Here is a 16,670-nt window from a genome sequence, read left to right as displayed (position 1 = left end):
CACCAGATTTAGTGACTGATTTCCAAAGTGATGCACACAAATAGGACACCTAAACGCACACAACTGTGGCCAAGTTACCCAAGGTATCACCAGATATCTTCCTGGGTCTAGTATATTTACAAAAAAAGGATATTACACTTTGAAAGGAACATGATAAAAGTACCCTGGCTTTTCAGTAGGAAATAAAACAATTTTTCTACCTCAGATGACCAAACAGCTCCTTGAGAACCCGGTCCTGACTCTGAACAGTATGCACAATGATCTTCACCATTTCCGTGCTGTCGCTATAGGAGTGATCTATAAAAGATCTCAGTCAGTGGGTATAACCTCTTTTCTGCATGAACATATCAGCCTCCAAACAAAAAATTCCTAAAAATCTGAAACTAGTTTTAATTAATAAGCATCTCCATTTAAATTTAAAACTGGATTAAAATTTTAAGATTATATAATGTATAAACAAATATATATCTAAAAACAAAGTGTGTGTGTGTTTAATGCATATATAAATTTATCACTGTATCTTCACAGAACTTAGTTGCCTGTTTTGAGAAGGATATTTTTAGCTATCTTTAACCTATATTAACCCAAATCCCAAATCCATATGCAGCTTTCTGGCCAAAAGATCAATTTTTCTTGGATGATTAACATCATTTATTTAGAAACAGTAGCACAATTTATCAAACTTTCACTGGTTTAAAAGCAGGAGGCCCTTGACCTATCTAGGATACTTGGGATTTCATGTTTATCCATCTGTTTGCAGCCCATGAAACTTTGAAAAAAGCTGACTAACTTAAGCCAAACCTGATGCACTAATAAAAGGACCTAAACACACCCTGAAAGTTCAGTCTGAGCGTAGTAGAACATCTTAAACTGGAAACTGCCAAATGTCCTCAAATAGGATGGCTGTGTGGACACAGTGAGTGAGTTCTACAGTCTACAGGAGATGTAACTCAATTAAAAAAACAGTAAAAACAGGGTGCCTGGGTGGCTCAGTTGGCTAAATGTCTGACTTGATTTTGGCTCAGGTCATGATCTCAGGGTCATGAGATGGAGCTCCACATCAGGCTTTGCACTGACTGTGGAGCCTGCTTAAGATTCTCTCCCTCCCTCTCCCTCTGCTCTGCTTGTACTCTTCCCCTCTCAAAAAAAACCAAAACAACAACAACAACAACAACAACAAAAAAAACCAAAAAAGCACTGTTACATTTCAAAAAATGGCATTTAAAGTTTTTTAAACTGGAAGACTGCTCACAGATAATGCTGGTATTTCCTTGAACAATTTTTAGTCCCAGCTGCAAAAATATTATTTGCTATCACCTACTTAACACTTTTCTCATTTAACCCTCATAGGAGTCCTGGGAGATGGCTACAACTATTACCCATATTTTACTATGAAAAGGGTATCAAAAAAAGTTTTTAAAAAGTTCAGTGTCCTTTGTTATCACTGCAAAGACCTCTCCCCCACAGCTCAAGTTTATTCCCTACACATGTCCCTCTGTCTCTCCCTCACAACTAGATAAAGAGTTGCAAATAAGCTCCTCTCAGAGACCTCAGAACATTAATCTTCTCCAGCATACAAAATGAAGAAAGTTTTTCACCATTTTTAGCTTAACAAGAGTCTCAAGTCAACTCTAAGCTAGAAAGACACTAGAAAAAAAAGAATTAGACTTGCTCTATTGAAATTTTAAATTTCAATTATTCTAACCACAGCTTCATATCACTTATATCACTTTCTGTCAATATCTTGAATTTTTTTTGTCTTCTATGAGCAAAATCTTAAGTCTGAATCAGTCTAACCTTCTGCTTTGTCAGTTCCTGCAGCCAAGCCACTAAACACCAAAAAATATACTACCATTCTCTGTTGTCACTACTAATTCACAAGTTTTCATTTCTGCTCTGGATTCTTAATAAATCTTCTGGGTCAGCAACATCTTCCACTGTACACACCAGTTTTTTTTTTTTTTTTAAGATTTTGTTCATTTATTCATGAGAGACAGAGAGGCAGAGACATAAGCAGAGGGAGAAGCAGGCTCCCTGTGGGGAGCCCAATGGAGAACTCAATCCCAGGACCCCAGGACCACGACCTGAGCTATCCATACTGTCACTATAGGAGTGATCTATAAAAGATCTCAAGGCAGATGCTCAACCACTGAGCCTGTGTACATACCAGCTTTTAAAAATCTTTAGCATACTCCTTAAATCTATGCAGTCATCATCTCTTCTGTTAACCTTATCACCCAAGCCTTCTGTTAACAGTTAACCCCACTTCTTACTTCAGGATGGGAGGCCACAAGGGAGACCCCCATCTTCTAACCCCTACAACCATAAAGTGTCAGTATCCACACCCACAATCCCTCTAATACCAGGGACAGCAAGGCTAATTGAGTTAGCCTCTCAAGCTTGTTTAGGGACTCCCTTCTTCATAGGCTTTGGACCCCCAAGCACATAATAAATATGCTCAAGTCTACCTTCTGAAGACTGACCTCCCTTGATTCTTCATCTCTTAGCTGCTCCCCTCTCTTCTTTCCTTAACAGGAAAGCTTCTGAAAAGAACTGCCTAGATAAGCAGTTCTCAAACTTACTGGTCTCAGTACATTCAAAAATTCTTAAGAACCCCAAGGTGTTTTTTGGGAATTAAACTGAGAAGTTTAAAAATATTTACTTATTCACTTAAAAATAACAATAAGCTCATTACCTATTAACATATTTTTATTAAAAATAACTATTTTCCAAAAAATGTTAGTGAGAAAATTGGCCTTATCTTACATTTTTGCAAGTCTTTTTTTTTTGTTTGTTTTTTGTTTTTTTTGTGTTTTTTTTTTTTGTTTTTTTTGCAAGTCTTTTTAATATAACTACTGATCTTGTTAAAAAAAGTTTAAGTACTGAGAAGCTGACAATTTTCAGTTGATGGATACAAGATTTCCTAAATTCTAATTTTTTGTCTGAAACATGGAGTTTTATCATTGCCAACTAACATTGTTGGCTTTTTCCCTTAAAGCAATAGTCATGTCTCATTATCTTTTGAGAAGACACCTGCCACTGTGGCTTTCTCAAAAAAACAAAAACAAAAACAACAACAACAAAAAAAACCCCAGCAGAAGAAGTGCTCTTGGGGCACTTCCCGTTTCATTGCACAGAATATTGTAAAGACATGTGCCCAAGGGTTGAGATTTAAATAGAATTCTTATTACTTTATCAAGGACATGCTTAAATGAATTTTTTTTAAACTGTGAATGCATAGTGGTGAAAATAATAGCTACTTACATAATTTGGTACTAGTGCCATCATCCATACCTGCTAAGTAGGGTATAAGCTGTTTACCCACCAGTGTTTTCATAGCATCAGTGAAAATGTCAACATAGTGAGAAAGGCAAATATTGTCTTAGTGTTATGAAAATAGTTTGACCTCAATGATCTTCATGAATCACACTTCGGGAACTGCTGGTCTAGACTGACTTCTCTATTTCTTCCTGGTTCATTCCTTCCTTGGCTTCCAATTTCTGTTCCCAAAAGGCCTTATTTTGTCAAGACCAACAATGGTATCCAAACTGCTAAGTTGATTCTTTTTATCATCATCTTTATTACCCACACATTCATAGCATTTCACCCCACTGATCACTTTCTTCTTGAAACTCTCTGTCCTGATCCTATCATATAATTCCTTCTATATACAGGTCATTTTCTTTTTTTTTTTTTTTTAAAGATTTTATTTATTTATTCATGAGAGACACACAGAGAGAGAGGCAGAAACAGAGGCAGAGTGAGAAGCAGGCTCCATGCAGGGAGCCTGACATGGGACTCTATCCTGGGTCTCCAGGATCACGCCCCGGGCTGAAGGTGGCGCTTAACCGCTGAGCCACCGGGGCTGCCCTATCCTGGTCATTTTCAATCTCCTCTGCTGGCTCTTCTGCTTCTAGCCTTTCTTGAATGTTGGTATTCTCTGGGATTACATCCTTGGCTTCCATACTCAACCTACTTTTTCAAAATGATCACTTTACTCCTACGGCTGACTACTCTCAAATAGCTAAATATCCACTTCTCTACTAAATCCATATATATACATATATATACATATATATATGTATATATGTGTGTGTGTGTGTTTATACATACATGCATGCATACATATATATATTTAATACTATTTATTAGACCTCTCTACTTGAATATCCCACTGACATCCAAACATCAACATGTACAGAAATTAATTCATCTTCTTTTCCCATCATGTGCCATCCTTTCTTCCCATTATGGTGAGTAGTCCTTCTGACCATGCACCCAGCTGCCATAGCCAAAATCTTGAGAGGCATTATGACTCCATACTCCAGGTCCAGCCATCTATATTTAATCCATCACCCAACACTATCAGTTCTACCTTGTAAATGTCTCCTGCCCTTACCCTCCTCTCACCAGCCTCCCCAGTTCAGGCTCTCTGCCTTAGCTCATGGCCCACCCTATATGGAGTTATAATTATTTCAACAGCCTCATAGCCAATGCCTGTCTTCAGTCTAGCTACACTTTAATACATTATGTGCAATGCTACCAATGCAGTATTTCTGAAATGCTAATCTGGTCATGCCATTCCCCTGCTTAAAACTTTTAAGGTTTTTCTTTGCCATCATGATGAAATCCAAACTCATTACCATAACATTTCAGATCCTTCATGATCCAGCCACATCTGATCCAGCCTCTCTCCCAAAACTCTATAATCCAGCCATTACATTTCCCCAAACGTGCTAAGTGTTACGTGTCTTTACTGACTATACTTGTACACACAAGAGCGCACCTCCTTTCACCTGGCTACTGCTACTTATCCTTTAAGGCTTATCTCAGGTGTCATCTCCTGCAGGAAACCTTTTCTAACCACTCCTGAGCCCCAGGCAGGGTCAGGTGCCTATCTTATATGTACCTCATAAATGTCTGTAGGAATAAACTGAACAAATTCTATTCCAATAAAAATTTAGAGGAGATCATGTTATTTGTTAAGACAGAATTTCATATGGATGAATATTAATTTGCATATGTTGTAAATTTTTTTCTAAAGATTTCATTTATTCATGAGAGACACAGAGAGAGGCAGAGACATAGGCAGAGGGAAACGCAAGAAGCCTGATGAGGGCCTTGATCCCAGCACCCCAGCATCACAGCCTGAGCCAAAGGTAGATGCTCAACCACTAAGCTACCCAGATGCCCTGTTTGTAAATTTTAAAGTATAAAACTTATATCTTTTATTTTACTTATTTATTGGTAATTTAGGTATATATAGCAAATTAGGGCACAGGCTTCACTTTTTATTTCTTCTATAACCCATCAAAACAAATCAATTTTTAACAGAAGGATAATATCTTGCAGATACATATATTTTATACTTCCTGAGGCATTTTCACAAACAGCCTCTTAAATACATTGTTATACGTACTCACTGACTTAGGAAAGCTAGGTTTCAGCCCCATTTTGCAGAAGAGGAAAATGAGATATAAGAAAATTAGGTACCTTGGTCAGTAAGCTGCCCAATCTAGAACCCAAGCCTTCCAAATACCACTCCAATACTCCTGTCAATAGACCATGTTCTGTATTCATCAGATGTTTGATAGGAATTGTTTTGCCAATGAAATAAGTAGTAACCAGATGCAGATGAAGGCATCATTTTTAAGGTACACTGCTTTGGCATAGCAAATGGGCCTCCCCCCGATCACTCCACACATGAAAGCACTGTATCAAATTCTGTCCAACCTCTCTAACCTTAAGCAGCACTTATTTTTTCCATCTTTCCACACATTTTCTTGCTTCCTCTTCCCCTTCTATAAGTTCCTTTTTTCTCTTTCATTCCTTCCTTTCATTTCGCTTTAAAAAGTTTTCTATCTCAATTCCCTTGTTACTTTGCCTTCCTAATCTCTTAAATTCTCATCAACTTAAAATTGTACCATAAACAGCTCTGTGGCAATACCAAAACTGGAATTTATTCTGCAGTTTGTTTTAAAAAATCCAATCCCTGTATTTGTTAAGTTTGTGATGGTTTCCTTTTTTTTTTTTTTTAATTTAAGATTTTATCTATTTATTCAAGAGAGACACAGAGAGAAAGGCAGAAACATAGGCGGAGGGAGAAGCAGGCTCCCTGCAAGGAGTCTGACGCGGGACTCAATCCCCGGATCCAGGATCACACCCAGAGCCGAAGGCAGATGCAACCGTTGAGCCACCCAGGTGTCCCTGTGATGGTTTCTTAAAATGCCTTGTGTACAGTGATAAGTGTCTTACCTGAAGGTCTGTGCTTTAACTGCTTATACAGATCAATAGCACGCTGTTCCCTATGAAAGAGAAAACATGCTTCCAAATGTGAAGATAATTCAATGACTAATAACAACTTGAAATGAACTATACTATTTGAATAGAGTATAATCTATTTTAAAGCAAGTACATATTGCCAATGAACATTTTACAGAGCATTTTACAGAGTAATAAGCAAGACCTAAAAATGCAAAATTTAGGGGCACCTGGCTGGCTCAGTCAGTAAAGCATGCAACTCTTGATCTCGGGGTTGTGAGTTCAAACCCCAAAACGGGTGTAGAGATTACTTAAAAATAAAATCTATTTAAAAATTTTTTTAAGTAAATAAAAATACAAACTTTAATATATTTCATATCTGCTCTGATCTACCACCACATATACAACATCCTTGCATCAGAAACACTTTAATGGGCAAAAATGAAGCCCCGTGATTAGGGAAAAACAATCTGAAATTTCTATTCAGATACCTAGGAAGTTAACCTCATTTAGGGCATTTAATGGACAAGAAGTTGGGCCAGAAGTATGGGAAGCAGAGCAACAGTCTGTAACTTAGAACATTTGAAAAATTTGTTACACCCACATGAAAAGATGCTTTGATTAAAACAGCAAAGGTCAACCCTTAAGTCATGACCAAAATTTCTTGTGACTAAGAAAAACTTCCTCCTAAAATATGATGGCAATATATTTGGAGAAAGAAAACTATAGAAAAGAACAAATACAGCCTTAATCAGCTAGATGTACACAGACAGAACCATCTGTGACAAAAAAATTATAGACATCAATACCAATAACACAAGACTTCCTTACAGAGATTCCATCAAGTCTCCCTGACGTCTTCCATAAGGGCTCTTCTGCAGCTCCATGATTTCAGTGTGCAGAGACATGATCTGATCCTCCAGGTAACCAATGACACCCACCTAAAATATGATGAAATGCAAAAGAAATAACAGGCTCACCACCACACAAAACAGAAAAGAACTGAGACAGAGAACGATATGCTGCAATGGTAGAACTAAATGATTTAATATGAAACACTGATTTTGTTCAAGCTTTTTTATCTTTCAGATTCTGACACTTCATCTTTCATACAAGGACAGACTTAATACCCATGCTCCTCTCTTTTCTCTTCTGACAACAGTGAACTACTAGCATTTGCTTTCTCCTCCTGAGAAGCAAAAAGAAGTATTATTAACAAGACAGGAAAAGTGGCTACCAAAACCACTGCATCTCAGTTATAGGATTTTCATTGCCTCTTGTTCCCAACTGTCTTGAATAAGAATGCAGAAAGAAAAAGACACTGGATTTCCTACCTAAGGATATTAACTGCCTTACCCACATCCAGGAGAGTAACAATTTAGTAGGACCATGGACAGATGTAACAGGTAAGAAAGGAATATTCCTCCTAGAGAATGACCTACAACTAGCATGACCATATGTATAATTTATTGTCCAAACAGGCATAATTTTGAGAGTGAAAGGGAGTATCATTGATAATTATGGCAAGGCAGATATAAACTGGGACCATTTCAGATAACCAGGACATACAGCTATCCTACCTAAACCAATCATAAAAATAACAGCAATAACTACCATTTATATTTATTCCCATTTAATCTGCATAACCCTACTAAAAAGTGTAAGTCCATGTAATATGGAAACAAGTTTAGCAAGGTTTTAGTTTAATCTCTTTTGCCCAAAGCCCCTGTTTTTATCAACTCTACACATACAAAGCATCTACTAGATTTTTGTCTGATATTCAGGAGTAACATGAAAAACATTCTATATATTGAAACCAAAGACAACTTCTAAGAGAGACCTCAGGAATTAATAAGCATATAGAATGAGCTAGTGATTTTACCTCGGCATAGTGGATAGCCTTTTCTTCCATTTCCTTCCATGCTTTTAACATTTTTTCTGAGGCTAAAAAAAAAGTCTTAATTGGTTATCTCAGCAATAGCCATAGCCTTAATTACTGACCTATCCACTTCCTTACCATATCATCATCAAAAATGGTGTTATAGATTGAACTGTCCCCCCAAAAAGCTTTGTTGAAGTCCTAATTCAGTACCTCAGAATGTGACCTTATTTGGAAATAGGGTCACTGCCAATTGCAGTTAGCTAATTAAGATGAGATCATCCTGGAGTAGGGTGGATTAATCCAGTATGACTAGTTTTCTTATGAGAAACCCAAACACATGAAGAGAGAGCTCTATTTTGATGACAGAGGTATAGATTAAAGTGCTACAGCTGCAAGCCAAGGAGCTAAGGACTGTTGTCAAACCACGAGAAACTAGGAAGAAGCTAGGAAGTATTCTTCCCCACAGCTTTCAGGGGGTTCATAGACCCTGCCAACACCTTGATTTGGATTTTCAGCCTTTGGAACTGTGACACAGTTCTATGATTTTATTTATTTATTTATTTATTTAAATTTCTGTGGCTTTAAGCCACCTAGTTTATAGTAACTTGCTACAGCACCCCTAAGAAACCAATATGAATAGTTTTCTCTTAAAAAATGAAAAAAAAAAAAAAAGGAAAAGTAATACATGAGCATGATTTTTTAAAAATCAAATACTGGGATCCCTGGGTGGCGCAGCGGTTTGGCGCCTGCCTTTGGCCCAGGGCGCGATCCTGGAGACCCGGGATCGAATCCCACATCGGGCTCCCGGTGCATGGAGCCTGCTTCTCCCTCTGCCTGTGTCTCTGCCTCTCTCTCTCTCTGTGACTATCATAAATAAATAAAAATTTAAAAAAAATAAAAAAATAAAAAATAAAAATCAAATACTATAAAAGGGGATCCCTGGGTGGCGCAGTGGTTTAGCGCCTGCCTTTGGCCCAGGGCGCGATCCTGGAGATCCGGGATCGAATCCCACGTCGGGCTCCCAGTGCATGGAGCCTGCTTCTCCCTCTGCCTGTGTCTCTGCCTCTCTCTTTCCCTCTCTGTGTGACTATCATAAATAAAAAAAAAAAAAAAAAAATACTATAAAAGGATATAAAAAGAAAAGACTCTCTCTTTGTCCCCTCCACTCTAAGGATCTTACTGTTAATCACTTGTTACATAGACACATACCCTTTTCCCTCATAAGTGAGACTATCTCTATATACTTTTCTCTCTGTTTTTTTTCCCCAACTTAATACATCACTGCCATTAAAGACCCAAGTGATCTTTTAGTATGAGTACACAGGTCTATGTCATTCCTTTTTAACAGCTGATTAGTCAAAGATAATTTGGTGAAATAATTACAGTGTTCTGCCATTCATTAGAATGCTTATTATACAAAAATAGAAATAAAACATCAATCATAGAACCAGTCCTAATGGGTAAACTTACTCACCCAATTGGATACTGCTGATCATTTATTCTGATATACATACACTTTGCTTAAGACAAGTATATGAATAGGATTTGTTTCCCAAAAAAGAATTTGTTTTATGACAGAAAACAGAAATATTGGTGGTGACCCCTTCAGCTTACTATTTGAATTTTAAATCTGCATCTTACATTTCCTTAATACGTCTGAAAGGAGAGAGCTTAGTCAAATATTGAAAACTGGAGGCTGTGTACTATACTAAAAAAAGGGGGGGGGGACTCCACAGTAGGTGGTTTGGAAGAAAAAACTCTGGAATTATTTGTATTATTATTTATAGTAAGATAAGTAGTTTAAGACTTCCCTGGTTTTTTTTTTTTTTTAAGATTTTATTTATTTATTTATTCTTGAGAGATAGAAGGAGAGAGAGAGCCAGAGACACAGGCAGAAACAGAGCCAGAGACACAGGCAGAGGGAGAAGCAGGCTCCATGCACTGGGAGCCCGATGTGGGATTCGATCCCGGGTCTCCAGGATCACGCCCTGGGCCAAAGGCAGGCGCCAAACCGCTGTGCCACCCAGGGATCCCAAGACTTCCCTGGTTAAGGAGACATCCCAATACAGACTTTGTATCTATTTTTTAAAAGATTGATTTACTTATTTGAGAGAGAGTGAGAGACACTGTATACAGAGGGGAGGTATGAAAGAGAGAGGGAGAGAGTCTTAAGCAGACTCTATGCTGAGCACAGAGCCCCATGTGGGGCTTGATCTCAGGACCCTGAGATTATGACCTGAGCTGAAACCACGAGTCAAACAGAAACTGTGCTACCCAAGCGCCTCTATTTCAAAAATGAGACTTGAAAATCAAAAGTTCTTAAATTGCTTTCGAATTTTTCTGAAGCTAAACCATCCTAGTCCAATTATAGTTCAATTGTGGGGAAGTAAAGTTGCTAATCTAAAGGTTAAAAGCAGCTACTATTCAGTACAAACACTGTTTATGAGGACTTGAGGCAACCTATCTCTTGCTCTAATGTTAATATAAATGAAACAATGGGCTGAGGCAAGAAGGCAAAACAGAAGATGGCTTCAAGAGATTCAACACTTCTTTCAAACATGTTACCCAAACACTCACATATCCCATAAGTCATCTGCTCACTGTATCTTTCCAAGTCAAGCTGAATGCTTTTGTGGAAAAACTCCAATTTAGCTTTTAGTTGCTGAGATGCTGAGATCAAAGTGTTCTTCATTTTTGTCAGGTTAGCGTTATATCTAAGAAGACTTAACCTAAACCATAGCAAAAAAAAAAAAAATATATATAGTATTTCAGAAAGTGAACAAAAATTTAATAGCTTAAACTGCCATTAACCCAAAGCCTAAGCTTCTATTATCAATCTGTGAGAAATAGTTTAGACTAGAATCTAGTCTCTGAAGACTCCCTACCTGTGATATTCTAAGATAAAACAATCTTCTTATACTAGGACTGCTCAGGAACTACTCTCAAGCTGTTGCAATTGGATGGTTTCAGACCATTAGTAAGAATTCTTTAAGTCTGGTGAGAATATTATATTTCAGATTAGTCCAATATTTCAGTATTGCGTGGAATACTGATTAGTGAAAACAGCAAGATTAATTCTTGAACATTAATGCACATGACATTGCACCTGTAAACAACAGAATCCACTTACATTGCTGCTCTTTGTCCCTGAAAGAGCCTGCTGTAGTCTTCTTTCAGCCCAGACACATAGTGCACTGCTTCAGCCCATACTTTACGCAGCTGTATAATTGGAAGCTGAATTTTGCTGTCCCGTACTATATGTAAAAAGATGGGGAAAAGAGGTGGGAAGTTACTTTTTATGTATTTATTTACTTATTCATTTATTTATTTTAAAGATTTTATTTATTTATTCATGAGAGACACAGAAGAGACAGGCAGAGACATAGGCAGAGGGAGAAGCAGGTTCCATGCAGGAAGCCCGATGTGGGACTCGACCCCAGGACTCCAGAATCATGCCCTAAGTCAAAGGCAAATAGAACCTTAACCGCTGAGCCACCCAGGTGTCCCAATTCTTCTGTAAATTTAAAACTGTTGTTTAAAAAAAACTAACAAAAAGGAAAGATTACATGATTTTAGTCCTTTGCCCAGTTTTGTTCTTGATTTTACAATATTATGCTTGATTTTTAGTTTTGGGTATACAGAAACTAATCACTTCTTCCAAAGAAAAGAGTAATTCTCACAGGATAAATGAAAACATTTGAACGTTGAGCAGTATTCATATAAAATGAAGTATCTGAACACGCTTACATAAAGCAACTAGAAAGCAGGCTTAATTAATAGTGGAGATTCATTCTTCTGTGAGAGCCTTATCCTGCAGAAAGTAAGTCTTCTTCCAAGTGAGGGATCTAGAGATGACTTGAAATCTACTATTTTACCTTCCAATCTGTATAAATTCATTTCTCATCATAATTAAAAACCAGAAGTATGAGACACAGAACAGAAACACCAAAAGACCATTTCTACTAACCATATTGAGTCAAAATTGTATTATTTCAGTTTTAAACCTCAGTCAGTAAATGAGCTATACTTACCAATATAATTTACACAGTCAGATAAACTTCTGGAAGCAAATGGTCCTTCATATACAGTCTTACTTTTATCAAACAAATACACCATATAGCTATCACAGCCTCTCTGAAAAAGAAACAATTTTTAAAAACCCTTGAAAATACCAGGTTCTCTAAGTACTTGAACACATTTCCTAATGTGAAATGTAAATGAATAAGGTCAATGTTTATTCGCATACATCTTACAGATTCAAGGTCTAGATTACTATTTAGGAGAAATAAATAACTATAGGATGGATTAATGTGAAAAACAATCACCAGACCCCAAAAGGACAAAAGCACAAAGTCACAGCAACATATATCCATACAATGGGAATACTATTCAGTGATCAAAAGGAATAAAATTCTGATACATGCTAGGACATGAATGAACCTCCAAAACATGATGCTAAGTGAAAGAAGTCAGACACAAGAGACTATAGACTGTATGATTCCATTTATATGAAGTGTTTAAAAAAGGCAAATTATAGAGACTGAAAGCAAAACAGTGATTCCCTGAAATGGAACAGAATGGAGATTAAGAGTTAGCAGACATGAAGAATCTTATTGACATGGAAATTTCTTTAAGCTGGCTTATACTAATGATTGGTTTATAGTATAAGCCAAAAAAATCACTGAGTTGCATACACGAAATGGGTAAATTACATGATATATAAAATTTGCCTCAATAAAGTAAAACAACAACAACAAGAGTCATGAGCACAATATTTTACCATCCATCTATCCTCTTGCAGGATCTATGAGACAGACTGCTGGTCTAATTTCAAGGTTTTAGGCTTTAAGTATAAAAGTGGGGAAAAGGGGCGGGGGGAACTGTCACCAAAGAGAAAGTCATACAAAGTTTAAAACATATCTTGTTCACCTTGTGAAGCAATGATAAAAATAATGAGTAGGATAAAATTAAAATAAGAATTGTAAGATGTGAACCACCCCCCCACCAAGGGGATTTCAACTATGCATCCAAAAAAATGCACAGCATGCAATCCTCCAAGCTAACAGAGTTCTTATACTATAAGTATATTAGAATTCTCTTACTACTCCATCTAGAACACATTGAGAGGCCGGTTTCCGAGGATCCAGAGAAATTCCTGTCTCTGAAAGAAGCTCTTGAGAACCGGTATTTATTCCAGTTTCACGCTCAATACGAGACTGTAGTGAATGAAGACTTTCATCAGGTGGTAACAAAAAAGAAATTATCTTTGCAGAAGTCATATTTAGGATGTGTACTATCTGTATAAATAAGAAAAAAGAAATGATTATTGCTCATTTACCACATAAAAGATTCAGTGCTAGATACTAAAGGGAATATCTCTACACAAGGTTCAATCATTTTTCAAAGTGAGATCTCCTTCCATAATTACAAAATAACATTTTGAAAACTGAACAGTAGAGTTTACTTTTCGACAAAAGATGTTAGCTCCAAAGAATAAAGTCTCAAAATTACAGGGATGTACAAAATCTAGAAATAAAAATCCCAATTTAAAAATGCAACACTAAAAAATAAATAAATAAATAAATAAATAAATAAATAAATAAATAAATAAATAAATAAAAACACAACACTGGGCAGCCCGGGTGGCTCAGCAGTTTAGCACTGCCTTCAGCCCAGGGCGTGATCCTGGAGTCCCGAGATCGAGTCCCACGTCAGGCTCCCTGTATGGAGCCTGCTTCTCCCTCTGCCTGTGTCTCTGCCTCTCTCTCTCTCCCTCTCTCTCTCTCTGTCTCTCATAAATAAAATAAAATCTTTAAAAAAAAATAAAAAATAAATAAAAATGCAACACTTAAGGGCACCTGGGTGGCTCAGTCAGTTAAGCATCCAACTCTGGATTTCAGCTCAATTCACCAGCTCAAGGCTGTAAGAGCCTGGGCATGGAGCCTGCCTGGGATTCTCTCTCCCTCCCTCTCTCTCTCTCTAAAAAAATTAACATTAATTTTTAAAAATAGAAAATAAATAAAAATTATAATAAAAATTAAAAGGCAACACTTATTTACTCTCAAAAACTTATCATAGACCTGGAAGGAAATATTCCCACTTATGAAGTCCCTAATAGATGCTAACTACAAAGTGCTTTCACATAACATACTGTTAATTAGATCTAATCTCCATTTTGGCAAAGAGAGAAACCAGAGTCCTAAGAAGTCTCTTGAAGACAATATGATTTTAAATCCTCTTCCTTCTACTGTCCTTAGATAAACTATATAAAGTTAATACCTATGTTTCTCCAGTACATTATATTAACTAGCATATGCAAATGATTAAAATTACATTTTTCTTTAAATTCAATTAAACAATAATTAAATATAGTATATTGTTAGATTAAAATTATTTCTGCTAGAAATGCTTATTACAGAGGTAAAGCATTAACTTTCCTTCTGTATTAACCTTTATGCTTGAAAAAGGTGAGAGGAAGAGAAGGGAATTATCGAAGTTGTCATGGGTTTATAATACCAGTATTTCAACTGAGACCGTCCATTTCTTCCCATCCTAGACATATTTTATACTATGACAGCTGCCCCTACTAGCGATAGCAGAAACTGAGAATCAATATCCTAAGGTGGATATACACTTTTACACAGGGTTTATGTCAAACTAGGTAAGTAATCATGGAATCCCACAACCAAAGCTGAGCCATAAGAGAGCCAAAGAAATAGAGAGGAAATACAACTTACATTTATCCTTTTGTTCACTCAATTATTTAATGAGTGACTACTATGGTAAATATTCAATGTGTTAGGGTGGTGGTGAGTATACAAATTTAATAACTTATGATCCTTGCCCTCCACAGGATAATGGCCAAATAGAAGATACTAAGAAACATTAAGGGAACTAAATACAAGGCAAAATGCTAAATGTACTATTATAATGAAAAGTATCATGCAGTTTCCTTTTTTTTTTTTTTTTTTTAAAGATTTAGTTATTCATGAGAGACACAGATTGAGAGGAGAGGCAGAGACATAGGCAGAGGGAGAAGCAGACTCCTCGCAGGGAGCCCAATTCAGGACTCGATCCCGGATCCGGGGATCACGACCTGGGCCAAGGGCAGGTGCCCAACCACTGAGCCACCCAGGCGTCCCTATCATGCAGTTTCCAAAGGAGTTTACGTGGTGGAAGGAAAAGGGACGCTTTATAGAAGAGGCACTATGAGCTGAACTTTGGAAAGGAAGGAAGATTAGAATAAGGAAAAATTGAAAGAAGAAAGGTTCTTCTAGGTAGAAAATAAAGTAGGCAGAGGCACAGAGGTAGAAAGGGATGAGCATAACCAAAGAATATAAATAATCCAGGGGTACCTGAGTGGCTCAGTCAGTTGAGCACCTGAGTCTTGATTTCTGCTCAGGTCATGATCTCAGGGTCATGAGACTGAGCCCTGCATTGGGCTCCACCCTCAGCAGGCAGTCTGCTGGAGATTCTCTCTTCTCTCTCTCTGCCCTTCCCCCTGCTCTCTCTCTCTCAAATAAATAAATCTTAAAAAAAAAAAGGAATATAAATAATCTGGTTCCAATGTACCTAGAATTATGCCCCCTTAGAGTATAATAAAAGATAAGGCTGCAAGTATAGGGTGAAAGGAGACCAAGAGAGATACTGAATACTAAATGTAAGGGTTTGGACTTTATTCAATATGCAAAGAGGAACTATGTAAGGCCTTCTAAATTGAGAACCTGAGAAGCTCAGAATTGTTGAAACATTCAAAAGATAAACCTAAGAAAATAATTGGATACACAGTTGAAAAAGGAGGAATAGTCAGACAAGCCATCCCACCTAGATAACTGGAAAGATGACAGTGCAAGAGGCAGAGGAAATGCTGTAGGAGAGATTTAATAGACCAAATGTGTTCAGTTTTTTAAATTAAGTCTTGGGTGCCAGTGAAACCCCCGAGTATAGTTATATAGTAGCTATAAGAACTCTGCAGAAAAGTCACAACTGAGGAAATAAATTTGGAAGTTATCTATATTCAGCTTATCGGTAAAGTTCTACAAGTGAAGAGATTACAAAGGAAAGAAGAAAAAAGTAATATGGAAAAAGAGAAAACCAAGGAGAGCCACTTAGGGTATAGTTATACTTAGGAACATGAAAGATCAGGCAAAGAAAGAATAATTAAATACTTCTATTTCACCATTATCTTCAGTGGCAAGTTCAGTATACATTTTTCAACTTTCCTATATATTTAAAGTTTTTCATAATACACAGTTGGAAAATCATGTAATCAGACTCTAAATTTTTTAAAAAGAAAGAGGTATTCTAGTAACTTTTTAAAATTTCTTTTTTAAATGAAAATCAAACAGACACCATTCCCTTTTTGAACAACATAATAAACACCTCAGAAAATGTCCTATAATACAAATTGTTTTACAGTTCATGTTTCTGTGTTCATGATATTCCCATTTGTAAGTCTCTCTCCTTGCCTATTCCCCTGATTAAGTCTTACTTATCTTTCAAAATTTAGCTCTATTATCATATCTCA

General features: G+C 36.8%; 1 protein-coding gene across 5 annotated transcripts in view; it reads right to left on the bottom strand.

The window, feature by feature from the left end:
* CHUK (component of inhibitor of nuclear factor kappa B kinase complex) overlaps positions 1-16,670 on the bottom strand; it is a 37,945-nt gene that overhangs the window by 5,211 nt on the left and 16,064 nt on the right. For 4 of the 5 annotated variants that reach the window (XR_005985945.1, XM_041742881.1, XM_041742883.1 and 1 more), the window contains exons 10-17: positions 13,246-13,440; positions 12,175-12,277; positions 11,274-11,397; positions 10,721-10,872; positions 8,144-8,205; positions 7,093-7,202; positions 6,256-6,305; positions 201-297 (exon numbers count right to left, since the gene is read on the bottom strand). Coding sequence is in view for 4 of the 5 variants with exons in the window: in XM_041742881.1 (XP_041598815.1) it covers positions 201-297; positions 6,256-6,305; positions 7,093-7,202; positions 8,144-8,205; positions 10,721-10,872; positions 11,274-11,397; positions 12,175-12,277; positions 13,246-13,440 (893 nt within the window). In the remaining variant the exon portion in view is untranslated. The remainder of the gene's footprint in view (positions 1-200; positions 298-6,255; positions 6,306-7,092; positions 7,203-8,143; positions 8,206-10,720; positions 10,873-11,273; positions 11,398-12,174; positions 12,278-13,245; positions 13,441-16,670) is intronic. The other variant, XM_041742882.1, reaches the window with a different exon arrangement.

Source organism: Vulpes lagopus, chromosome 2, assembly GCF_018345385.1.
Source record: "Vulpes lagopus strain Blue_001 chromosome 2, ASM1834538v1, whole genome shotgun sequence".
NCBI lineage: Eukaryota > Metazoa > Chordata > Mammalia > Carnivora > Canidae > Vulpes > Vulpes lagopus.
Note: the sequence above shows the minus strand (reverse complement) of the source record. Positions and strands in the feature narration are given on the sequence as shown.